The following is a 25651-nucleotide window of genomic DNA, read 5'->3' as shown; positions in this document are numbered from 1 at the left end:
GCTGTTGTTTGGGTCAGTCATCCGTCTGTGTTGCAAAATCAATATCAAACTTATGCTGACTTCGCAGCACTAACCGTCCGCGTACTTTTTATTAAAATAACAAATACAAAGTGGATAATCCTGCATTATTTACAGGTTGTAATTAAGATAAATTAAATATAGGAAAATTTTATATGAAACGTGAAAAAATAATATTTTTTAATATGAGGAACTATTTGGATGATACCATAAACAATATGTAAATAAAAAGTATATTTCGACCAATCACAGCCAAACACACGATCGACGCTGCCACGTCAAGTTTGTCGGTGTCGAATGAAGTGGCAGATTTCGGCATTTTAAAAAGCTTCGTCTTCCGAGTAGTAGGTTTAGATCTGGAATAGAGCCGTCTCAAAATGCGTTTCTTATTTTTTGCGGCTGCGATAGCCCTTCTGGGCTGCGCGCTCGGAGACGAGGTGACCACGGAAGAAAACGTTCTTGTACTCGGAAAAGCCAACTTTGATGGTGTAGTGTCCAAGAACGGCAACCTCCTAGTGGAATTCTGTAAGTTTCACCACTATACTTCCTCTTTACCTTCCGTTTAAACCTCTGAAACTATTCAAGCATAATCTTTTTCATACTTAGCTTTAATCTTTATCATAAGTCGTAATTTCCTACCGGCATGCGAGTAAACGTGCAACGTCATTTCAGACGCGCCATGGTGCGGTCACTGCAAGTCGCTGGCGCCGGAGTACGCCAAGGCGGCCACCAAGCTGCTTGAGGAGGGCTCGGACATCAAGCTGGCCAAGGTGGACGCCACGCAGGAGCAGGAGCTGGCAGAGACCTACGGCGTGCGCGGCTACCCTACGCTCAAGTTCTTCAAGAACGGAAACGCCATTGACTACACAGGTATGTCGAACTTGCCTATTAGTTTCATCATCTTGTTTGAGCCTATTTTTAGCACACAGTTAGGTTTTGTTTTAGTTGTCGGCGCAGTTTGGACATGTGCGTAAAGTGCCGGCGTCATCAATATTCAGTAGTCAATATTGCTACTGTGTTCAGTACACGCTATGGATATGATATGCTTATCTTAATTCTATGTTTATAAACTGGTATTTAATTCATTAATTTCATTTTATTACAAGTTTATGTTATAAAAACATATCTTTACCCCACTGAGCTTTTCAACATTACTGATTATTCAATTTGTAAAACAGGTGGCCGCACTGCTGAAGACATCATTGTCTGGCTGAAGAAGAAGACCGGTCCCCCCGCCCACGAGATCAAGTCTTCCGAGGATGCCAAGGAGTTCATTGCCTCCAAGGATGTGGTCATCATTGGTTTCTTCCCCGACCAGGAGAGCCCTAAGGCCAAGACTTTCATCAATGTTGCCAGCATCATTGACGACCATCCTTTCGGACTTGTCACTGATGAGAAACTCGTCAAGGAGCTGGAAGCCGAGTCTGGAGACATCATCCTGTTCAAGAACGTAAGTTTATTTCTTTGTACATCACAAGCCGCTCCCGTGAGCTTCACTTCACCTCATAAAGTTTTTCCATGGATAATCAGATAATCCAGGATTTCAGTTTCCTGCATCCTGGTTTCATAAAAATCTCTTCAGTAGTTTTATGTCAAAGAGTAACAAACATACATAAATACAATCTTTCCTCTTTATAATATCAGAGTAGATGTAGATATTTTCTGATAGAAACAAAAGCTATTTCATTAAATAAAAATTTTCCAACTCTTTATCCATCTCATTATCACTGTTTCATTATGATGTGCTACTGCTTAATATTATTTAACAGATAGAGGTTAAATAAAATTATTATTACACAAAAGTTGAAAGATAACAGAGTCAGTGGCCACAGTGAGATAACTAATGTTAAACTTGTTCCCAAATTTATCTTAAAACAAGTTTTTCTGGTTATTAACTACTAATCAGATATGTTTATTGAAAACCATCTATCATATTATTAGAATAGTTATTAGAAGTTGTTATTGTACTATTAGTGCAACCATAATTGCAACTATTAATGATAAATTAAACACCCATTATAAAAAGAACTAGTGTTACAAATTTTTCATAATAATTGATTGAGTAATTAATTAAACAAGCTTAGCAACCCTTGTTCACAAAACATTTAGCAATCATTTTCATCCATATGTCCACCCCCAGTGCTTAGTTTCACATTTGAATCTACTGGTAAAGCTATAGATGATTCAAAGAACACTAATTTCATAGAGCATACCTGTTTGTATTCAATTACTGCTACACATCCATCTTTCCCCTGTGACACATAATTATATCATTCAATCTGCAACCTCTACCAACATGCAACATCTACCAACAGTTCGAGGAGCCCCGTGTCAAGTACGAGTCTGCGGAGGTGGACGACGAGCTGCTGAAGAAGTGGGTGTTCATCAACTCCCTGCCGCTGGTCGTGGAGTTCTCGCACGACACCGCCGGGAAGGTGTTCGGCGGAGAGATCAAGCACCACCTGCTGTTGTTCCTGTCCAAGGTAAGAGTTGCAACCTGATGATTTTTAGCAAGCTCTGCAGCTGCTACACGGGTCGATAAACTCGTTTAATGTGCCTTCTACCAATCAGAGCGCCGAATTTATGGCGAATTTCGATATAGTCATGTTTATCTACGTCGATAACGAACCCGTGTAGCGGCAAACCCTGGACCAGCTCTAATGTTCATTACTGACACAGACGAATCTACTATGTTAGACAAGCTCTGACTGTAGGTTGTTAAATTAAACAAACAAATCAATCTTCAATCACGATTATTATCAACTAGTGTAGCTTTTTTAATTACCATTGATGATTTTAATGAGAAATCATAGATATTTGCCAAAATCATTATAGTTTTGTTATCAAACGCTATCGTTACACCCATTGCGATAGCATAAGATAACTTTAATTATCAGTAAATACCTAGTATGACAAGCGTAATATTTAAAAACCTAGCCAAACAATCGCAATCCTTCACAAATAAGTATTTTTGTAACAAATTTTAATGACCGCACCAAATTAACATTTAATGAAGTAACCCGCCCATGTGTGGGTGAGGGTTCACGCGGGGCAACGACCTCGCGCTAGGCAAGTGAAAGCATTCACGGAGACAGATACCGTAAGCAGTGCACGCTGTCTGATAGGCTGTATGCAAATTGATGTACAAAGACTGCTACTGACTGTATTGGTTCATACCGTGTCTTCCTGGGCCATTATTGAAGTAGAACTTAGAAGTAGCATATCGGATGTAGTCTGAACGTATTTTGAATCATACAGCATACAGGGTAAAGCAAACAATAGATTGCTCAAAACGAAAGATGATGATGGTACTGTGACTCAGCTCAAGACAAAAAGTCCAAACACAGCTCTTTGTAATCGCATTCTACATTGTAAGCCACGAACGGTGTGCACTCGCTAAAGTAACTGAATTGGAAAGGTCTCGGTCAAGTCAAGATCACGAGATACCTGCACCGAAACTTGACCTACAAATATAGCGATTCGCGACGGAGATAAGTGCTAGTGTTGTACGTGGCTTTATGTCCGTTATCTTTTGTTCGTCATCTATTTTTTACTTCTTATTGATTAGGTACCATAACGGCATTATCAAGTCGCTCTGCTGTTTTTATGCGATACCTTATTAGATAGATCTTATTTTCAAATACAACCACTACTGTCATAATTATGGTCTTCAATAAACTTTATGGATGTTGAATTTAGTCAGTATCATAAAAATTCTGTTAAAAGTAGTAGATGTACAATTCGATGCGACTGGTGGTCAAACTAGTCACCGAACAAATATCTTGTTAACCTTGAAGACTGTGTTTCAAATTCAAATTCAAATTCAAATGGTTTAATCGACGTAAAATTTTACAATTATTTGTCGATAGTCATCTACCACCATTTCACAAAGGCCCCGTCATTGAGAAGGAAAGAAATGGCGAAAGAAACTCCTCGAGCATCTTTTCAACTTTTTCCTTATAATCTATTACAATTTTTACTTATATCTAGTACCTACAATTTTACTTAAGTACCTATATCCATTTCATTTTTTCAATAGCCTTAGCTGAGGTGGACAAGACCACGCGTTTTTGTCGTTTAAATAATCATTTATACTATAGTAAGCTTTACTACATAATGTAGCTTTAACATAATTCTTAAATTTTTGCTCAGTAAGGTTTATTGCTTCATTTGATAATTTATTATAAAAACGTATACAGTTCCCCATGAATGATGTGTTTGTTTTCGAAAGTCTGAGTGTGGGGAAAAGCAACTTATTTTTGTTTCTGGTCTCAATACCGTGAGTGGCTCCTACTTTACTAAATGAATTTAAGTTTTTACGAACATACATAATATTTTCATAGATATATTGGCATGGAACAGTTAGTATACCTATTTCCTTAAACGTATCTCTTAATGAAATTCTAGACCCTAATACATATATGGCTCGAATTGCTCGTTTTTGCAGAACAAAGATTTGATTAATGTCAGCCGCTCGTCCCCACAATAGAATTCCGTAAGACATAACACTATGTAAATAACTAAAATACACAAGCCTGGCTGTATCTACATCAGTTAACTGTCTAATGGTTCTAACCGCATAAGCTGCAGAACTCAATCTACCGCTTATCCTCTCAATATGGGGTCCCCATTGCAACTTTGAGTCAATTGTAATACCCAGGAATACCGTTTCATTTACTAACTCTAGCTTATCGTTATTCAATGTCAAATATGTCTCTACTTGTCTTACATTAGGCAAAGTGAATTTAATACATTTTGTTTTCTTGGAGTTAAGAGCTAAATTATTTACAGTGAACCAATTAGCAACTATGGAAAGAGTACTGTTTGCATTGTCAAAATTGACTTCTTGTCGCTTCAACTTAAATATAAGTGAAGTATCATCAGCAAACAGTACTATCTCACATAATTTATCTACCAAAAACGGTAAATCGTTAACATATACAAGAAACAAGAATGGTCCTAAAATCGAGCCTTGGGGAACACCCATACTGACAGGACAGCCAGCCGAACGCACTCCATTTATGTCAACTAGTTGAGTTCTGTTGCTCAAGTATGATTCCAATAATGTAAGAGCTTTGCCAGTTAGCCCATAATATTTAAGTTTCATAAGTAGAGTGGCATGATCCACACAATCAAATGCTTTCGATAGATCGCAAAATACACCCACAGCATCAAGACGTTCCTCCCAAGCACTAAATATGTGTTTGACCAACGCGACACCAGCGTCAGTTGTAGATCGACCTTTGGTGAAACCGAACTGTTGGTTATGGAGAAGGCCGTGAATACTAAAGTGCGAAAGCATTTGATGCAGCATAATTTTTTCAAATATTTTACTCAGTACTGGCAAAACTGATACAGGCCTAAAATTATTGGGATCATTTTTCTCACCAGATTTAAAAAGCGGTATTAGTTTACTAAGTTTCATCAAGTCGGGGAATACACCGACCTCAATGCATCTGTTAAAAAGATTAGCCAAGTGGGGTGCTAGGATATCAATAACATGACTAATAACTTTAACGGACATGCCCCATAAATCTTCTGTCATTTTTAAATTTAATTCTTTATAAGTGGTAATTATGGTCTGTGTATTTATACCATGAAATTGTAAGTCGAGATCGCAAGGCGGTGCATTCCCTCTTAGCAAACGTTCAGCTTCAGCGCAAGATGAATCAAGGTTCTCAGTTGTAGCTATCGGTATACTACGGAAAAAATCTTCAAAGACGAAAAAATCTTCAAAGACGATCAAAGATGTTTGTACTGTCTGATATCGTCGGAACTCCATATATTTGCTTTCCGCACTCTTCTTTTGTTTTAAGACAAAGAAATTGATATATGTAAAGTATATTCAGATATTCTCTCAATCAACTACTTAACGTATATGTATTTAACTATGATCTAGGGGAAGAATAATCTGTAATAAATCGGGCAGTAATACGATACTATATTATTTTTAATTAAATTTTTGCTCTGAGTGTGACTCACTCATTTGACTGAGTAATCTGGTTTCACGGTTCACACTTCATAAGCTGTACTAGACAAAAAGCGCGAGTATAGAGTCTCTGACAAGTTTCAATAGTTTGTTGGTGCTAAATCTACTCGGAAATTAAATCTCTACCTTTAACCTGGGCCTTAGTTTCATCACAGGCCATATGGACTTACAGGCTTTGAGTACAATTCCATCAGTAAATATAACAATAAAAATCGGTATAACATCTTCGTCATAAGGCTGTAATCGTATATTACATGAATAATCCTGTCCTACAACCCCGCTTTACAATCACAACTATCTAATCTACTAAAGCAGAGAATATATTACAGACTTTTGTCTCTTTTACTGCAATTCCAAATGCATCATAGCACCCCAATCTATAAGTTACCTTTTATACTGACTACCGTAGCAGTAAGATTAAACACCATATGCCCTCGATCTCACCTGCACCTTACAGTAAGTGCCATAACCCATACCCCAGATCTCACCACCCCGTTACCTCCACAGAAGGAGGGTTCGTTCGACAAGTACGTGGAGGAGCTGAAGCCCGTGGCGAAGGCCTACAGGGACAAGATCATGACCGTCGCCATCAACGTCGACGAGGAGGACCACAAGAGGTGAGCACAAACAGTCATACACACAGTGAAACCAACTTAAAGAAAGAATAGAATATTGGAACCGGTCATTCTACTGATTTCCTACTATTGCTTGTAGCATGCATGTTCGGTAAGTTTACCTAATGCAACGAGAAGACTCGCGACTATTGCATCAGCACTCCGAGACTTTGTATTTCATAAAGCTATACCTCCAGCATGAGCAGCATGGTATCTTTGTCTACATCAAAGACGACTAGGCACGGTTATCTACGTATGTAGATAAAGCATAGCCACGGGGGCTGCTATTATTGTACCGAAATTTTCTCGTTCGGTTTCCCAAAGTGCAGGTTACTTACTTACAGAAAATTTCGGCAATAAATAACAATAAACTGCAGATAAATAACAATAATATAATCTTCTACTGCCCTAATCACCCTGTTACTTTAACACCGTAAGACATTGCGTCGTTATCGAAAACAATATGAGACATTGTACTCGCATGGTTCTTATCTATTTAAAAAAAGATAATTAGTTACCATCCGCTCTTTTTACGAGATTGATAGCATGCATATAAAAAACGCATTACCCAAGAAAACAAGAACATATGGGAAGTCTAAACAGCTTTATGACGGTAAAAATACGGTTTGTTCAGCGTCCTCTGACGTTGTATTGGTAATAGGGAAAGCTAAAGAAAAGTAGCCTCTATGTGACTTCCCTAAAGACCATTATTTATAGTGCTAGCAACAAGGGACATGTTTACATGAATACATCATTAGCCTACATTGTTGTTATTCTCTAGCTTTATTTCTTAGTGCCTTTTTAGGTCACGGTACTAAACCCCCTTGACGAAAGTCCATTTAAACCGCAGGGGTTAGAGACATATACGATGTATCTTTTATAGAACAAACTGATCGCTTTTATCATGACATCATTTTTACCCAAGCTCTAGTTAATTTTGGTATAAGTTGGTAGGTAAATTTAAAAAACTTGTGGTGTGTATATGTATTTTAATTATGTGATTTGATTACATAGCTACAAATGCAAATGTGGTATAGTAAGTAATCCGAAAAGGTTTGGCTAGGGGGCAATCATTCTGAACAACTTACAACACTTACATTCTGCTCTACGACTTCTGGAAACTATCGGCCGCCGCTAGCTCGTACCCCTCATCCCAGAGTAACGTGGAATTTCACCAAACGCTAAGCGTCAGTACAATTGAATAGGCTTAGCATTATGTTCGACTGCAACTAATGACGTCACTCCTCCCCCCAGGATCCTGGAGTTCTTCGGCATGAAGGAGGACGAGGTGCCGACCGTGCGACTGATCGCGCTCGAGCAGGACATGGCCAAGTACAAGCCGCCCACCGACGACCTCAACGCCAACACTGTCGAGGTGAGTGGTTATTAAAGTGCCTACTAGGGAAAAATCTTCGCCCGCTAATGTAGCTAGAGAAACATAAGGCGATTCACACACTTGACCGCGCACTGCCGCCGCAGCGGGCGGATTATGTTTGTATGCAAAAATGACTCGTGCGTGTCTCCGGATATTGGGCGACTACGCAATATTTGCGCAATGTGAGGTGACGTTGGGCGAATGCACCCGACGTCTTCGGCGATGCACATAGCTCGAGACTGTCCCGAATACACGGATTGTAATATTGCTGTATCGGTTTATCGCTATATCTGAAATGAGGCTGATCCAACGTTCACAAAACACACCGATAGCAAATACGCGTAAAATTAAACATGCATAAAATTAGTTTCGTTGATAGCATATGCTATGTATTACTGCAATTCTATTTGAGTGTAAATATATGATTTCGTTTATAACTGTACAACTATTTAAAACTTTTCCAAATAGCACAGATTTATTTATAGCATTTTGATAATTCTTGATGTTACTGAATAAAAGTTAAAATTAACTGTTGAATTGAATATCGCTAACATTATACTTCTGATTAGAGATTCAACTAGCTGTAAAATGACACGGTGTTGGTTTCAACTCATTATTCGCTCAGTAAAGTGCGCGTGTGACGCATCGCTAAATAGTAAACTCATACACGACTACCGTATCATCATTTCATATCATCTGTTTTGTAAATTACACTATACTATGTGTATTATGTAATGGTACACAATAGAATACTGAATAATTTAGAGATCATATTTTTAGCTCATTTGTTACATTAGCTGCTGTTTATGATAACAACATAAACAGTTATGTGTAACGACGATTTACTCTTGTTCCTAAAGTTAAATAAATAAATAAATAATAAATAAATAAATATGTGGGGACATCTCACACACGGCCATCCGACCCCAAGCTAGGCAGAACCTGTGTTATGGGTGTCGGACAGCTGATATATCTACACAAATACATAGATAGATAGATACTAAATATAAATATCAACACCCAAGACCCGAGTACAAATATCTGGCTTTAAACAAATATCTGCCCCAGCCGGGAATCGAACCCGGGACCTTCGGCATAGCAGTCAGGGCCACTAACCACTACGCCATTCGACCGTCAAAGTTAATAACGTTGTAGGAAACTAGGCAGTATACATAAAGGTTATTTCAATTAAAATAAAAAAAAAATCGTTCTTTATAGAGAAACAAGTCGAGCAATGGTGTCTGCAGAAAGAAGCGCCTAGCTCGTTAGTATTGTGCAGTTAACATTTCACTACCATATAGTACTTAATACTTATTAGGATCGGATGCTTAATTACTCCCGTAGTATTTAATGTATTTTTTACTTAGTATTTTATGTATCTTTTTACGTAAGAGATAAGTGTAACTATTGCTACACACTGTCAGCAGTAACTACTTCTACACCACCGTAAAGCCTCAAGCATAACCCGCCAACTCACCTCATCTCTCCCTTCGAGGTATGGGGTGAGAAGAAACTGGAAAGAATTCGTGCAAGTCTACCTTCCCCCAAACGGATTACTTTAAGTAATAAGGCCGCCGATTGTGCTATTTATTTTCTATTTTACGTTTGTGTGCAAAAAAACGTATTTTGTCTTTATCTTATCAACCCCCCTCTCTCCCCAGGAATTCGTGCAAGCCTACCTGGCCGGTTCCCTGAAGGTGCACCTCCTCAGCGAGGACCTGCCCGCCGACTGGGACCAGACGCCCGTGGTCACGCTCGTCGCCTCCAAGTTCGACGAGGTGGTGTTCGACACTAGCAAGGACGTGCTCGTCGAGTTCTACGCTCCCTGGTGAGTGATTGAGGAATGTAATTAGTATTTAAGTTTAGCTAAGTAAGACAGACTGTAAACCAGCGTTGTGATGTTGTCACATTTTGCCATACGTGCGTTGCAGTAGGGAGTTTCATACAAATAATACTGAATTCGAGTTTATACGGTTACGTTCCCTCTCCGAGTTGATATTATGTGCTGTGACCTTATGTCTGTATTTCTGTGTGGCAATAAATGCCTTTTGATTTGATTGGAATGTGGGCTGGTCATAGTGTAGGGGTGTAATTGACATGCTCCCGTAAAATTTGATTACGCATGATTTACTGGTATAGTACAGTTTGATTGGTAGACGGAAGAACCATTGGAATTGGAATAGAAGAGCTTTCGGATTAAGACAATCTGTTTAGTGAGTGATTGCATGTCGGTTGGGTGTCGTGGAAGGCCGAGGACTAAGTTTTGTGGCGTACCTCTGTCTAGCAATGGCGTTTGTTGGCTTACGATGATGATGATGCTATCACTTGTATTCGGAATCAATGCTCTACCTTGGTACTCATCTCCAGCCTTGGGCGTCCAACTGAACTTATTTCGTTATAATTCATCGTTGCGCAATATTTTTATAAATTTAATGTGTGTAGCTTTGTGTAAACAGAAACCATGGTTTACTCAGCCGAAATGAATCATAATAAAGTTGATTCGAGAAAAATCCACATTTTATAGGTAGCTGGTACATCAATGGTAACAATATTACTCGTGTCTTCCTTATAGGCACATATATTTTCTGTCGTTATCGATCAACCTACGCGTAAAAAAATTAAGTAGTTTTAACTAAATCGTTATCATTTCCTAACTCGTAAAAACCACCTGTCAAGTACCTAGAGATAAACCTTGCAACTAACTAAATCACCTTAAACATCTCAAAAATATACGTGCAAGGATACACGTAACTCTTATCGGTTACCTACACAGTTATCTAGAAATATCGATACAACAATAGGTCAACTTTCCGCAAATATTACACAATTTAATAAATTATGGCTCGTTTCCATATTTATCCAATATTGGAACAAGTGTGACGAAAATTAAACACATACATTATTACGGGCATTGTTAGCGGCTCACTGAACTGAAGATAATTGATTCTGATAATTTCACACTCGTCACAGCTGTTCTTACTGTGATGTTTTGTTAAATTATGCCCCCATTATGGAAATTTCGTCCCGGTCGCTAGGCGTGAATAATCGCTACTGACGTATGTGGGATGCTGTAGGAGGAATTAAATTATGCTTGATTATCTTGCAAAATAAAATCTAAGAACCTACCTAACAATTATGTGACAGTAAATTGAATATCCAGTGACCTGTAATGTTCTAAATAGAGATAGATATGAATGCAAAAATCAAGATTACTTCCACAATACCCCTTACATAACCAACTTAACGATTCCATCATCATCATGATCCTAACACACGTCACACCTTTTCGGCTAACTATAGTATACGACTTTATTAGATACAATTCTAGCGTTACTAGGAGCCTATAGATGTGGTGTAAGGGACACCACATCTATAGACCATCCCACTTAAATTCTAACCCCCCTTCCTTTACCAGGTGCGGCCACTGCAAGCAGCTCGCCCCCATCTACGACAAGCTCGGCGAGCACTTCGCCAAGGACGATGACGTCATCATCGCCAAGATCGACGCCACGGTGAACGAGCTGGAGCACACGAAGATCAAGTCGTTCCCCACCATCAAGCTGTACACGAAGGACAACCAGGTCAAGGAGTACAATGGAGAGAGGACGCTCGACGGGTTGAGCAAGTTTGTGGAGACGCGCGGCGAGTCGGCCGACGCGGCGCCTAGCGTGGTGAGTTGCGTTTGTTTTGGGGATTTTAATTTTAGGGTTGACTTGCACGAAACATTTAAACGTATTTAGTGATAGAGTGATAGATTTTAATACGTTGAAATGTTTCGTGCCAGTCAGCCGAAGTTTAGGTTATGTTGGCTGGGTACATTTCAAGCCCATAGGAATATTCGAATGTTTTTATGCGAGGTGACTAGACTAGATCACGGAGTGGATTAGACAGGCTGGGCTAATCTTGGGATGTTGAATGGCTGAGGTGGATCTAAATCTTACCAGTCATCAAATGCAATAGCGTGGGTACCTATACTACTTGCTACTTTTTTAAAGGTGGAAACGGTAGGGTAGGGTATCGTAGTACTATCAGGAAATTTTGAATTCAAAAATACTAGTAACTACTTACTAATAATTATGTAAAGGAGCAAATATTAACTATGTTGTTGTGTTTGTTTCAGAGCGAGGACGACTACGAAGAGGAGCAGGCGCCGAGAGACGAGCTATAAGCTCGCACACTTCCATAGCATAGTCCTGTATAGATTTATATTTACTTTTATACCTTAACCTATCTGCATTTGCTAGACTGCTGACTAATAAGATTCCTTTATTTGTTGAGGTTGTACTTGTGAATTACTTAATAATTGATATTGTTAAGGCAAATATGAACGTTTTATTTGTCGACCATATTGGATCTCCGTTTAATTCGCCTCCGGATTTAATTTTAATTAATTCATTATAAGCATAATTTATTTTCTCAGTAACATCAGCGGTACTTTAGGTTATTATTATAGTAATTGTATTTATAATTTCTGTATCATGATGATAGATCTTTTTATTTCTTTTCATACATTCCGGCTTTTTTTAGTCCAGTACAATGTTGTATCGAACAAGAATTGTGTTGTGGTGTGGGACGTGGCATTTTTATATTTTTAATGAAATTATGTAGTTGGTTGTTGCATTACTTCATCACAAGAGATATTTTTATAGGGCTGTTCTATTTTCGATTGTAAGAGCTATTTTTGTACTCGTTTCATCTTTATTCGTTTGTTTCTTCCTCGATCTCTTCAGATCTTGTTTTACTAATTGAATTACTGTTAATAATGAAAGTAAATGCAATATTTATTAGAATTTTACTTAACTGTGTTTATTGATGTAAATACATAATATCCACGTATTGTTATTGCCAAATTCTGTCTTGTATCAATTGTGGATACAGAAATTCATAAATAAATATTTAAAAATTATGCAATAGTTTCTGTTCTTATCCTCGATAGGTCCTCCAAATTCATAATTATCTGGTAAATGATTTATTTTAAATACATTGAATACAACAAAACATAACTATAAATACTTAACAATGTTGTTCTGTCAAAATTATCACAATAACACCAAAAGAACAAAATAAAATTCTAGTATTTATAAACGTAATGGAATGGTTAAAATATAAATGTGTTAATCCAAGCTTGAGTCTGTTACTTTGGTGCAAGTTAAATAATAATAACGCGTTGGCAACATTGCGTTCATTATATCATAGGTACATTGTAGGTAGTTGTTCGTCGATCAATTTCATCCAATATCTCCGTACTTATATCAGTTTCGAGACTTCAGTTCTATTAAATAATTAACAACAGTCAATTTTTACCTACTTATCAACCATCGTGATTGTACAAAAGCAAAATATACAGTCATAATAATAATACGTGTGCAATATAAATAATTAAACATTACTCTATGTATACAGGGCAGAAAAAAACAGGGAATACAACAGCAAAATGATTAAAAATATCACACCAAAGACACTAAATGCTTGCTTTATAAAAAGTTAATCCTGAAATACTCATAAGCACTTGTTAACGCTTGTCTTTTTTTACACTTTAATTCTTCAATTTAAATGCTTACCGCGATACAAAAATCTATGCAAATGTGTAATACATTAGTGAAACTAGTCGCAACTTACCCTATTGTAGTTACATTACACTGAAAACTAGTAATAATGAAACCAATTAACCCAGTGACATGCGGTAGTGTAAATTATGATAGCATAAAATATTGAGTATGTTGTAACATCTATTTACGTATTTTATAGCTGCCCTCAAAGGAATTGAAAACTTTTGATTTGAAAATCTATATTATTATCTAAATTCACAGACGGATTGTTATTGAGACTCAACTGCGAATTGGTTTTATTAATACTAGGTTGTACCCGATACGATGGGAAGCTTTGCACCAAGCATTATTAGACTTGAATGTTGAAGTATTTTAAGTTGAAATTCAGAATAGAAATACATACATTCTATATACTTATTCCCTGTACAATCGTATCAAATCCTCCACTCCCGTGATTTTATCCATCTGTGTCCTTTATCCATACTTAATCATATCGTTTCCAAAAAATCTCATGATTATTTGCATGCAATATTGTTTTAATATTGCCTTAAAACCATACCTACATAATATACATACATTTATGTACTATCTCATCATGGTTTCTTAATACACCATTTAATTTATTAGTCGTTTTCATCAGCTTAAAATATTTCAATTTTACTCTACCAAAGCTAGGCACGCAATGGTATATCCATTATTTATTAAGATATCAATAATTAATTAGTTATGATTTAAATATCAGTGAATGCACACCCAACGTCAAGATCCTGTGACTGTTTGAAATTCGATGCAAATTAAAAACATTTAATATCGTATTTAGTCATAGTTTTTCGATATTCAAACAAGTAGACAATAATCTATAAAACAAACTATACAAACACGTAGCTTTACTTTCCGAGAACACTTTTATAGTTTACAATATATTTCAAACAAAACTTTGTACAATTTAGCTTCAAGACAACAGCAGAGCTACGCTGCGATTTCTCTTCAAATCATTATAAAGTTCCGAAAACGCCCGCACGGCGCCACTGTCCTCGCAAAACCGCGACGAAGAAGTGACGTCATCAAAATCAGGTGAGACTAACAAACTAGGAGAGTGTACACTGCGATACTCATAAGTGACGTTATAATATCTATATCTACCACTTCAGTTAGCACATCAGAGCGCGAACATAGAATTTGGCTCCTCTTTCTTGATCTGTCGGTGTCTCGGGGTCTGCTGCGGGGTGTTTTGGGCTCTATCGTCGTTGGCATTGGGTAGGTTGTCGGCTGCCGCGGCGCGCTCGGCCAGGAACTTGTCGAAGTCACTGCTGGTGACCGACTCTTGTGCGCCCTCAGCCGTGGAGGCCGCCGCCTGCGGTGCAGAATTTACTTTAGCGTAAGGGTGGTATGGTTGTGTTTGGTGTGGCAGTGCTTTTGAAGCTGTACTATGTGTATGGTATGTATTGAGGTTGTGCTGTTATCTCTCTTCAGTATTCCTCTATCTAGATGTATGAAATGCAGTGCTTGTGTGGATTTAAATGATTGCAAGTCTTAGCTGCGACGGGCATTTTGATATTTGGTCATAAGTCGACAGTTAGCATAAAATCGAATAAAACTGTGCCTTATATTATTTTCCTTGCACTTGCATGTAAATTTGGATCATCTTCGAAACTCTATTAAGCTACAAACAACATAATAAAGAATAAAGGTACTACATATAAGTCGGTAAAGCTGCATGCAACGGAAACTAAAATAAAAAATGTGTAAAATAAACATAAGTACAAATTGACATCAAACCTTTTCCTGTTCCAGCCACGCGGCGATCTCATCGATCTCTCGCTGGTCCATGCCGGTCGGCTGTCGGGAATCACAACGTAAACAAACAAAAATAAAACAAATCATAAATACTACTCTACAAAAATTTACGAAAAAAAAACATAAAAGTTTATAAATTGTGCATGCATGAAACATTTAAGTCCACTGCAGGATATGGGCCTCCTCCAAGACTGGAGGAATATGTCGTAATCTGCAATCTTGTCAGGCAGATTGGAGATATAACACAACACAGATATTGCACGCATGCACGACTATACTCATAAATATGAAGGAATAAGACGTCACCTAGTCACGATTTTCGGTCGAACTATAATGAACGTGTTTACTGATAAAATTATTATCAAATTGAATGCACATAAGAAAGTACACAAATCAATCACACGTACAACAACTTTACCTAACAGGGATAATAATCATGCTGTCTAAAGTCCAACTATATGCTAATTCTCCTGTGTTGTGATTGGTCAACTCACCAAGGGCGCGCCCTGTGTCGCGCGCTGATTGGCCGCGGCCACCAGGCTCGACGACGATTGCTCTTCCAAGTTGTCAGCGTAACTGCTGCCTCTGAATAACAAACATTGATTGAAATTAAATGTCCATAAGCTAGTTTTATATACAATGAATTTAGAAAACGCAATAGGGGTTATAGGAAAAAATACGAAAACACGGTATAAAATTACGAGTGGCACAACTAGACGCTATGCTATAGTGTAATAGCCATTACTGCTGTACTCGAGTATGAGGTATGCGAGGTGCGGGGCGAGGCCGCGACGAGCGTGACAGAGACAGAGATAGAGACGTGACGGAGATAGAGGTAGAGATGTGACGAGCCGATTCTCCCCCCGTCCCACAGTGCGCAAACCTCAGGGAGTGCACAGCTGTATCGCACCCTTAGTCCAACATCAACACACACGGTTACACTATAGCAAGCTAAGCTATTGCTCCCGAAACTATGTAGGGAATAGCCAGGGAAAGAGTCCACCCTTTTTATGTTGTAGTATAGCATACCCTGTTTTGGAGTTTTCATATGTGAGGTTGCGCGACTGCGCGAACATGTCGAACTCGTCCTTCGAGCTGCCGGGGGACTTGTCGCCCGAGGGGTCCTTCACCGCTGGAATATACAACATTATATTATACAGGGTATTGCAAAAAGAGGGTGAGTCAGGGGCAGTGGCGGCTGGTGCCTCAGATACCCGGTGGTGCACTATATGGGTTTAGTAATTTTTTTGAGAAAAATAGATTAACTATTACAATTAGAAGTAAAAAAAATATAAGTATATTTTACCTTATTTATTGACGCGAAATAGCTTCTCCGCCGAAACGAAAACAACACACGGAAAGCAAAATAAAGCATTTCTTTTATCAGTCTCTCACATCCACATAACCATTTCTTTTTATTGAACATTTCACTTTTGAAAATTCAGGTAGGTACTTATAAGTTTCATTTTTTGTTTTGCACTAAAGGCCGAGGCGGCCCAGCAGATTTAATGTCCAGACTATTTTGCAATGTCCTATTGCTTTTTATGAAGTCAATATTGTATTTTGCACTCATTTTCACTCACACACACACATACACACTCACGAAATCATTACTACTTTCTTAGTTAGTAAGTAATTAGCAAATTATTTACGTATTCGCGCGCGAAAGGTGAAACTGTGACAATAAGATGACAAGTGCATCGTTCCCGTTCGTAGGTCACGCCACCAGTCAAGGCCGCCGCCCGCGCCTCCCGTGGCGTCATTCGTATTATTTCGGCAATTTCCGGTCGCGTGCGGCGCACGAATTTATCCTAGAACTGCATACAGTTTGTACTGAGCATCTTCCGTCTCACGCGCCAGGCGATTTCCATCCTGTTTCATACTAATATAGGAGCTCGCTCCGTGCGACAATCCGAGCGCACGAGGCCGTTTTTGTTCAAGCAAAAATAAGATCTAATTCTTTAGCAGTAGAAATCAAAATAGCCCAGCTCGATTTAATTTAAGTCGTAACGATAATCAGATTTATGTAATTTCTGTTTAGGGTAGGTATTACGGTTGTTATATTGGTATTTTTTGTGTAGTTATTTTTAGATGTAGGTACATAGTATGGTATAGGAAGAAGGAAGGTACATATTTAGAAGGTTTTTAAATGGTAGTGCGTTGCACGGGCGCACTTTAGGTGCAGCCGCCACTGGTCAGGGGATCATTGTAAACAAATTTTGTTCTAATAGTTATGGAAAATCGCGAAAAAATAACTTCGTTCTCCACAGTAAAAAGTCACGTGACCAACAAAGTTTCTATGGTAAAGGAATTATTAATGGAACCACACTAACTCTGCAACGAACTAACAACTTCTAATAAAAGGACAGTGGACAATTACCGACTGATGATGATAATGTAGCTTCATAATATTTCAAAACTTTATTTCCTCTTTATGCGCTGTTAGAGGGCTTTATACGTGTAGTGTAACTCATGGAGAATCATGTAGAGAGTAGGGATAAGAATAAATATAAATAAATAAATATATGGGGACATCTCACACACGGCCATCCGACCCCAAGCTAGGCAGAACCTGTGTTATGGGTGTCGGACAGATGATATATCTACACAAATACATAGATAGATAGATACTAAATATAAATATCAACACCCAAGACCCGAGTACAAATATCTGTCTTGAAACAAATATCTGCCCCAGCCGGGAATCGAACCCGGGACCTTCGGCATAGCAGTCAGGGCCACTAACCACTACGCCATTCGACCGACAAGAATACTCACTCAGTTTAGTAATATCGGGCACGTCGTCACTCAGGTCGATCAACGCGTCATCTTCACTCTTCGAAGCTGCGAATATAACAAATATACGTAAATAATTACTGCAAAATCATGGAAGTAGAAAATATATGATGTTGAGAAACACAAGCTTTTATAAATCTCCTACTAATCATAATCAAATTCCGTACAGTACAGTTCTGTCAACTAAAGCTGCTGGCACATTTACTGAACTCGCACTACTGAAATTTTATTATAGGTAATTTGATACGCGTAATAAGTTGGAACACACGATCGAAATAGATCTTTGAGCCATAGCACAGGCACCCACTTTATATGTATAGTATGAGAAATTCAATAAAATCAGCGGAAATTATTTCTGTAGTTTTGAAAACCGTTACAGTTATTCCTTGAAATGCCCAAATGATCATATCGAAAGTCCTCAAGAGTGGGGGGTGAGTTGAGGGTGTAGTAGGGGTTAAGAAAGAATATTCATACAGAGAGTAATGTAGTTAATGTACTGACCTCCGTCGCTGCCCATAGGCACCCCCATGGCCGCGCCCAGCGCCGCCGCCGGGCTCTTGCCGCTCATCGCCGCTTTATTGCTGAAACAACAAAGAATTAAATTAAAATTTAGTTTTGATGTTTGTGGACACATAATCTTTCGCAAATTCACTTTTATTCCAATAAAGCTCATACTACAATTTCTATACCTTTTATGGAATTTAGTGTAGGTCTTCACCGTAGAATTTTGTGAAATTTTTTAGTTTAGCCATACCAGTAGAATATGAGGATATTTTTTTCGGTAGTATGAAATTTACAATCTGTATGCAAAAATGGCGCGTCGCCTTCGCCGCCACGCGCCTTTGCATATACAGTATGTAGCTTGGGACTTGGCTATGTCTCTAGTAGCTACTAGTCATGTAGTACTGCGGCACTCACCGGTTGGTGGCGGCGCGCTGGTAGCGCAGCAGCAGGTTGTTGAGCTGGTCGTTGGCGGCCAGCAGCGCGGCGGTGAGCGGCGCGTCGCCCGCCAGCCGCGCCACCAGCGCCGCCACGCGCTCCTGCATGGCTACCAAGATTTCTGCCAATTCCTGAGGGACAAATTAGATAGCTATATAAGTTACACCAGATATGAATTTTGGATGCGAGGTAAGGCGCAAGTCTTATGTTTCAATACGCGCTATTCCCGTCGATCAACTCTTCCGCGGTGTTCACAGAAGCAATAAACATTGCAGATGTCGATGCAACTTAACATTATATGAAAATGTTACAGTAATATGTTTGCTACACTTTTTTAAACCATTACACAAGTCGACATCTGCCATTTTAACTGCCGCATGTAAACACAGCTTCAGACACGGCAAGCCTTTAAGCCACCAACAGTGATTGGCCCCGCCCCGACCAATGAGACACCAGTTACTCACATCAAGTAGCTTGAGGTCCTGTGGGTGGTGCGGCGGCGGCGCGGCGGTGAGCTCGTTGAGCATGTCCGCCATCACCGCCATGTTGCCCTCCACTACTGCTAGATCCGCGAAGAGTTTGCTCGTCTGCTGCGGGGTCAGGGTCACCTGGAAGGAATGGTTAAATGGAAGGTTAAAATTCCCTGTGGTGTGCGTGTGAAACGGTTCGTCCAGAGTCGATTGACCCATAAACTGTATGCCCACACAATGTTTCGACCAACGAACGTTTCGTCCTCAATTTACGGACTTTGGCTGTTTTTAACAGCATGCGGATTTGATCACGAATATGCACGCAAGACGCGGGAAAATGGCTTGCCATCCCCGCGTGCGTCATTAAATCCGCATGCTTTTAAAAACCGCCTTTGTGGGAGAAACGTTCGGCGAATACTGTGGGTCAACAATTCATTGGTCAATCGAATCGTTGTTGTTGAACCGTTGCATCCGCCTGTTGTATAAGTTCCGCAACTTGCTAATACCGCCTAGGCGCTATAGCATTTTACCGGCTTATACAACAAGGCTACTAGAGCTAGTTAGGTACACATGATATAACTAATTAAATATTGGAAGCGATTCTGAAGCAAACTTTTAAAGCACTCACAAAATTAAAGCGAATTTTATCTTCAGTATGCTTCTTTTACTGACCGAACCATATTTTGTACCTAACAACAAAAGGAAAAGGTAAATGTAATTTTGTTAATTTTATTTGTTTGCTTTAGAATGACTAACAGAAAAAAAAATTGGTGGTGTGTTCAGTGCAACAGAGAAAATAATGCCTCAATTCAGTAAATGTTGCAACGATGAAACTAACATAATAATGTATATATGTATTATAGATACGATGAAAAATTACGTCTATGAATTTTAACTGCATTTCAACTTGTTAACTAATATATTCATTTGTTTTTTTATACTTCATTATAATAATATATGAAAACTCACATATTTATCCTGCAATAGAAAAATACGTAGGTATTGAAATTGTCATTAAAATATATTCACAACACTGACTTGGAAAACATGTACTTATAGAAAAGTTCAAATGATATTTTGTACTGTTTTGAATAAGAAATAATATATTATGTTTTATTTACTCGACTTGGGTCATAAATTAATTGATGAAATTAATATTTATAAAAATTTACAACTCACAACATTTGCCTGAAAGTGCGTATTTATTTATTTATAAGATAAAGTGAAATTAAAGTATTGCAATGTTTTAAAGCGATCTATCATCATTATTCAATATTAGAAATCTACTGTATGTGTGTGTATAACTGTATGTTTTAACTTACGACTGTATTCTGTAACAAAAATAAACATATTAAGGACACTTTCTGACTCGGACGATATTCTTTACTTAATTTTACACCTACCTCATAATAATAAAAGTCTATGCATCAACTACTATGATTGTGAATTATAAACTTACGATGCTGTCCTGAAACAAAAGAAAATGAATATTAGAATAATTGGACATGGAGCAGTGAACGTCAGTGAGAAGATAATGCATAATAGAATTTGTGTTTAGTGTCAATCACGACTTAATATTTATTGAGCTCTGGTTTTATGTTCTGTTGAATATCCATTTAGAGTGGACCGATCGACGAAGTTATTAGTATAACCGTATTACACCTATTGTAATACTATATGATCCACCAAACTGCATAATTTCTATTTAAGTATCGCAAAAACAGTCAAATAAACTCCAAACTAAAGGCGTCTGACTCAGCACATGCGTATAGTTACTTACGGTGCTCTGCGGCATGATGTCACGCAGCTGTATGCTGGGGGTGGACTGCGCTGCGCCGACGCGCTGCGGCGACGCGGCCGGGTCGCCCGCGCCGTCCGGGACACTCTGTGAATGGGAACACAGATTATTAACAAATGAGTGACAAGAAAGTAGGTAAACCTTGGGGACGCTCTGCGGATAGTAAAACAGATTATTGCAAAACAAGTGCGAAATAGGTAAACCTTATAAGAGGTCGCCCGAACTTACTGTTGTGCATGTGCATTTAAAATCCACAAACACAATCGCTTGTCACATGGGACTCCACAATGGCAGAAGAAGAAGGTATACAGTGTCGTGCGGATATTGAAACTAAATGAAAATGGCGCAAATTTAAGGTATTGATTGTATGGTGATTCGAATTTAACACCATTGTGGTCTCGCTCTAACTGAATTGAGTAAAATATGATGGTGTAGTGTGCTTTTTTTGTAGGATTGAAGTATGTGGTTCCTACATACATTGGATTCACCGATACCATCAGTTTGTAAATAGGTATGTATAAAATAAAATAATCGTCAAAATCACTCACATGTAACTGTAAAAGTAGACACAATAGATTTGAAAGGTTAGCAATAGAAGAAAAAATATATTAATTGTATTATTCTAAAACAATGAGTATGATGCGATACACAATTAACATAATAATAATATGTATATATAGGTAAAAGAGGGTACATAAATGGGCACCTATTTCATGTATAAACCAATAATCCATGGCATTTAATAAAGGAACCACCCTGAAATAGCACTCATCTCCTTCCAAGCCATTTTTCCGGGCAAGTTTGAAATGTAATTACGTAAGAGTCGTGTGCCTAATCTGTGCAGGCACCACTTACCCTCTGAGGCGTGAAGATCGGCGCCATCGCGTCCAAGTCAGTCATTGGGAACTCAACGCCTTTCTGCTTCAACTCGTTGTAGATCAGCACGACACCCTGTAACATACAACACGAATACGTTTTATAAATGAGGAGAGAATACACACTAAAGAATAGGCTTCAACGGCAGCTAGCGAACTGAGCGATCTAGGCAGCCTAAAACATTTCAGGTAACCTAAAGAGCTGAAAGTACCTAAAGAGCGGCTGATCACTAGCCGCCTAGATCGCTCGCTAGCTGTGGGTGTGACCTACGCTTTGGTCGCGGGTCATGTCAAGACGACGCAGAAGGCTGATTTATCTATAGACTTTCCGCATTTAGCCTCCGAGGTGGGCCATAATGCACTATATAGGGTGTACACAAAAAGAAGTCCAAATCCAACAGTATGGCTTAGAGGACCGATGATTATGATGATGATAAGTGGTTCAGCCATCAAACCTTCAGAAGGCTGATATAAGTACAAGTTCACACGCTAGACACAAAGTGATTGAATTTTATCGACGGTCAAGCTCAAGACGCTATGTTCCCGACATTCTTAACAAAACAGTACCAGCTAAAAATAATTCTATTTTGAAGCCTTACACAGTTGCTCTATCATTTTTGAGCAGGTAAATGGCCGCATTAGATCTGACATTGTCGTATTTTCTTTATCTACTTTGTTTAGAATCATACCTCCATGGATTAGAAAGATAGCCGATTGTGCAAGTTCAGCGAACCGGCAAACGTAATCAGTGATTGTTAGAGCTTGTTGTTTACGTAAGATGTAAGTAAGTTGTAAAAAACAGAGTTTTACATTGCTTTCTTATTTTTATTAAACATAATAAGAAGTAATTATGTTATGGTTTCTCTGGTACCATAGTAAATGTTGAATAAGAATACATAATTACGAATGTATGTAAATGACCGAATATACACACATGGGCAATGTAAAAGTTCCATTAAAAAATCACCAAATTACTCCTAAACGGAAAAAACTAACTCAATGACGCCTTCTGCAATATTTACAATCGGTGCATCAGAATATTCCCAACAAAAAAAAAAAATTCGTTCAAATTTCCTATTAAATGTTTTAAAAAATTTGAGCCATTTAGTGTCTGCATTTTGTAAGTGGAACTGTTTCTTTGCACCTCAATGTATTTTATAATGTAATAGGTAGGCTATAGGTACTATTAGTACAATTCGTAAAATTATGTTCGGAAATTTACTGCTCATAAAAATTTATTGTGAAAAGAAACGCATGAATTATAGTAATTCAGTCACGCCTTGGGGAAAGCTGATTTCAATCTTATTTACCTGTAGGTCAGGTTGAGTTTGGAATGCGTCTGCCCAGCACTGGATGAGGCTGAGCACTTTGTCTTGTACTATAGTTGGAGGGTCATTCTTGGGTCCAATGAGTTTTACCTGAAATATAAAATAATATAAAAATCTTACAGATAAGTTTGGAGAGTTTATGTATGTATACTTTTATTTATATTTATTATATATTTTATTACAATTCTCACTATCATATTCTAATTAAGAATAAAAATAAAGTTTTAAGATGAATTGTATTTGGATAGAGGCCAATAAAACATAAGTACAAGAAATTATGGATCATGGGGACACAGGTCTATGGAATTTGGTGAAACAAAGAGGTGAGCCTACAGTGGAATACTTTAAACCAATAGTTATTGTATCTAAGAAGTAAATACCTACCACATGAAACAAAATAAATTTATCATTTTTAAAACCAGTATTTAAAGTATAACATTCCACTTTGTTACATAATGTGTTAGTGACCAAAACACACCCATTTATGTGTGTATATGTCTACTAATTTGTTTATTAATTATGTCTGTTTAATAAAAAGCTAACATTGGTATATAAACATTAAACTATGTGTTAGAAGTTAAAGTGAAATTATGGTAGTTATTTTGGTTAAAGTAATGATAAGTACCTAGTTATTTTGCTTTCTCACATTATCTGAGAATATAACAGACATCAAGATTATGTGTTACAAAGATGCTGTTTATACAAAACCATATCTGAATTATTATTCATCATTGATAAAAATAATAATGTTTGTCTTGTCTACAGCTTTATGACAAAAAGAACAAATTGTTATTGTTAATCCTGCCTAATCATAATCTTATAAAAATACTTTATCTCATAGTAAGTAAAAGATAAATCTACCATGTATACTTTAAAAATATGCACTTTGAAATTATCAAAATTTAAATAATAAAGACACAATCTGTTGCTATGACTATGAACTACTTTATTCATTAACATTAATGCATCAACTTCAATGTCAGGTATTCTGTTACATAACAAACAAGATGACTAATATGAATCAAATATACATATGTGTATAGGTGATTGGTAGAACCAACCGGTGCCATTGGAAATCAAACTTAAAACTTTGCAGCATAGTTCATAAATTTCAATCTCAGTTTCTTTCAATCCACTAGTAAAATTATTATTTTTGTGTATGGGCTGTTGATACATATTTTGTTATCTTTTTGCTTATTTACCATTTTTAGTTGACACAGAGTTAGCAAGATCCACTAAAGCAGATCAGTTAAAGTCTTAAAATTAAAACTCTCTAAAGCTACTTACCAGTTCAGAAATGAACTCCTTGTGGCAGGCGAGCACATGCAGCGGCTTCCCGCAGTTCTTGACGCAGGTCTCCAGCACGGTCAGGGTGTACATCACCACCGTGTAGTTCTTGCCCGCACTCTGAGTCAGCCTCTTCCTGATCGCCTTGATGGCGTCCTTGGCGGCCTCCGGAGACGCGTTGATGAGGTCGCAGATTTCCATGTTGAGGGCCCAGTTCTCCGACGGTAGTAAGCCATCTGTAGCTTGCTCTGAAAATAATAGTTTTTTTTGTATTTCACAACAATTTTTAAGAGAAATCTTAGGGCTATTTAGTAACAGATTGGAACTGTGCTTATTGAAATTATTGATTTATTTGCCTAATAGTCCGGCTTGTTGTTTTATACGCAGGTATAGAAGCCACAACAAAGAGAAATTGATACTTTCGGGATTAGTGCGCAACAAAAAGAAAGTAAAATTAAGGATGGTGTATAGGTGTGAATACAGAATTCAATGCTTACCTATTTTTTGGCCAACAGGTGTTGAAAAGGGATTTCCTACTCCAAAGAAAGACATTATTACTCGATAATTTATATTTTATCAACAAAAATGATATCGCTAATTTCACTGTAAGCAAACTGTCACTGTCAAATTGTCAATAAAATGAACACATCTGTCAAAACATAAGCAGAAGCACGTTCGGAAATTCAGTAGGTAGTTCACGTTCAAGTAGTTTATGTTCTTTGTGCACGTTAAAACGCAAATTCTTAGAGTAATAACTAACTCTAGACTAAGAAAAATTGTTACTAATGCGCTATGGACCTAAATATCTGAAAATAA

The 25651-nt window shown here is 37.9% G+C and overlaps 2 protein-coding genes and 1 long non-coding RNA gene across 6 annotated transcripts; 2 read left to right on the top strand and 1 right to left on the bottom strand.

Annotated features, from left to right (window-relative positions):
• Positions 1–285: 285 nt before the first annotated feature.
• LOC105384770 (protein disulfide-isomerase) lies at positions 286–12902 on the top strand. Its single transcript, XM_048631619.1, has 9 exons — positions 286–543; positions 691–888; positions 1197–1468; positions 2334–2501; positions 6515–6624; positions 7876–7996; positions 9658–9824; positions 11412–11667; positions 12117–12902. Exons 1-9 carry the CDS (start codon positions 396–398, stop codon positions 12162–12164), a joined length of 1488 nt encoding a protein of 495 aa, XP_048487576.1. The 5' UTR covers positions 286–395; the 3' UTR covers positions 12165–12902.
• LOC125490977 lies at positions 3727–6189 on the top strand. The gene is made up of 2 exons (XR_007268027.1): positions 3727–3818; positions 5767–6189. It is a non-coding gene; the product is annotated as an uncharacterized LOC125490977 (long non-coding RNA).
• A 47-nt stretch (positions 12903–12949) lies between the features above and the next one.
• On the bottom strand, positions 12950–25487 carry LOC105384769 (target of Myb protein 1). Of its 4 annotated transcripts, XM_048631615.1 has the most exons (16): positions 25333–25487; positions 24836–25083; positions 23531–23638; positions 22201–22296; positions 21328–21432; positions 21007–21015; positions 20870–20878; positions 20517–20525; positions 19542–19685; positions 19057–19208; positions 18640–18719; positions 18121–18186; positions 16372–16474; positions 15837–15927; positions 15325–15384; positions 12950–14899 (listed from the first exon to the last, which is right to left on the bottom strand). In XM_048631615.1, exons 1-16 carry the CDS (start codon positions 25385–25387, stop codon positions 14705–14707), a joined length of 1530 nt encoding a protein of 509 aa, XP_048487572.1. In that variant the 5' UTR covers positions 25388–25487; the 3' UTR covers positions 12950–14704. The 4 variants fall into 4 exon arrangements, with proteins under 4 accessions (XP_048487572.1, XP_048487575.1, XP_048487573.1 ...); XM_048631618.1 differs by lacking the exon at positions 15325–15384; XM_048631616.1 differs by lacking the exon at positions 20517–20525.
• Between the last annotated feature and the right edge of the window lie 164 nt (positions 25488–25651).

The sequence above is a fragment of the Plutella xylostella genome, chromosome 29, assembly GCF_932276165.1.
Source record: "Plutella xylostella chromosome 29, ilPluXylo3.1, whole genome shotgun sequence".
Lineage (NCBI taxonomy): Eukaryota > Metazoa > Arthropoda > Insecta > Lepidoptera > Plutellidae > Plutella > Plutella xylostella.
Note: the sequence above shows the minus strand (reverse complement) of the source record. Positions and strands in the feature narration are given on the sequence as shown.

Coding starts and splice junctions, on each gene's coding strand:
- LOC105384770 (XM_048631619.1), top strand. CDS start 396: ATGCGTTTCTTATTTTTTGCGGCTGCGATAGCCCTTCTGGGCTGCGCG. Junction 1,469..2,333: donor ACATCATCCTGTTCAAGAAC/GTAAGTTTATTT, acceptor ATCTACCAACAG/TTCGAGGAGCCCCGTGTCAA. Junction 6,625..7,875: donor GACGAGGAGGACCACAAGAG/GTGAGCACAAAC, acceptor TCCTCCCCCCAG/GATCCTGGAGTTCTTCGGCA.
- LOC105384769 (XM_048631615.1), bottom strand. CDS start 25,387: ATGTCTTTCTTTGGAGTAGGAAATCCCTTTTCAACACCTGTTGGCCAA. Junction 25,084..25,332: donor ACCTGTTGGCCAAAAAATAG/GTAAGCATTGAA, acceptor TATTATTTTCAG/AGCAAGCTACAGATGGCTTA. Junction 14,900..15,324: donor CGTGGCTGGAACAGGAAAAG/GTTTGATGTCAA, acceptor TCTGCACCGCAG/GCGGCGGCCTCCACGGCTGA.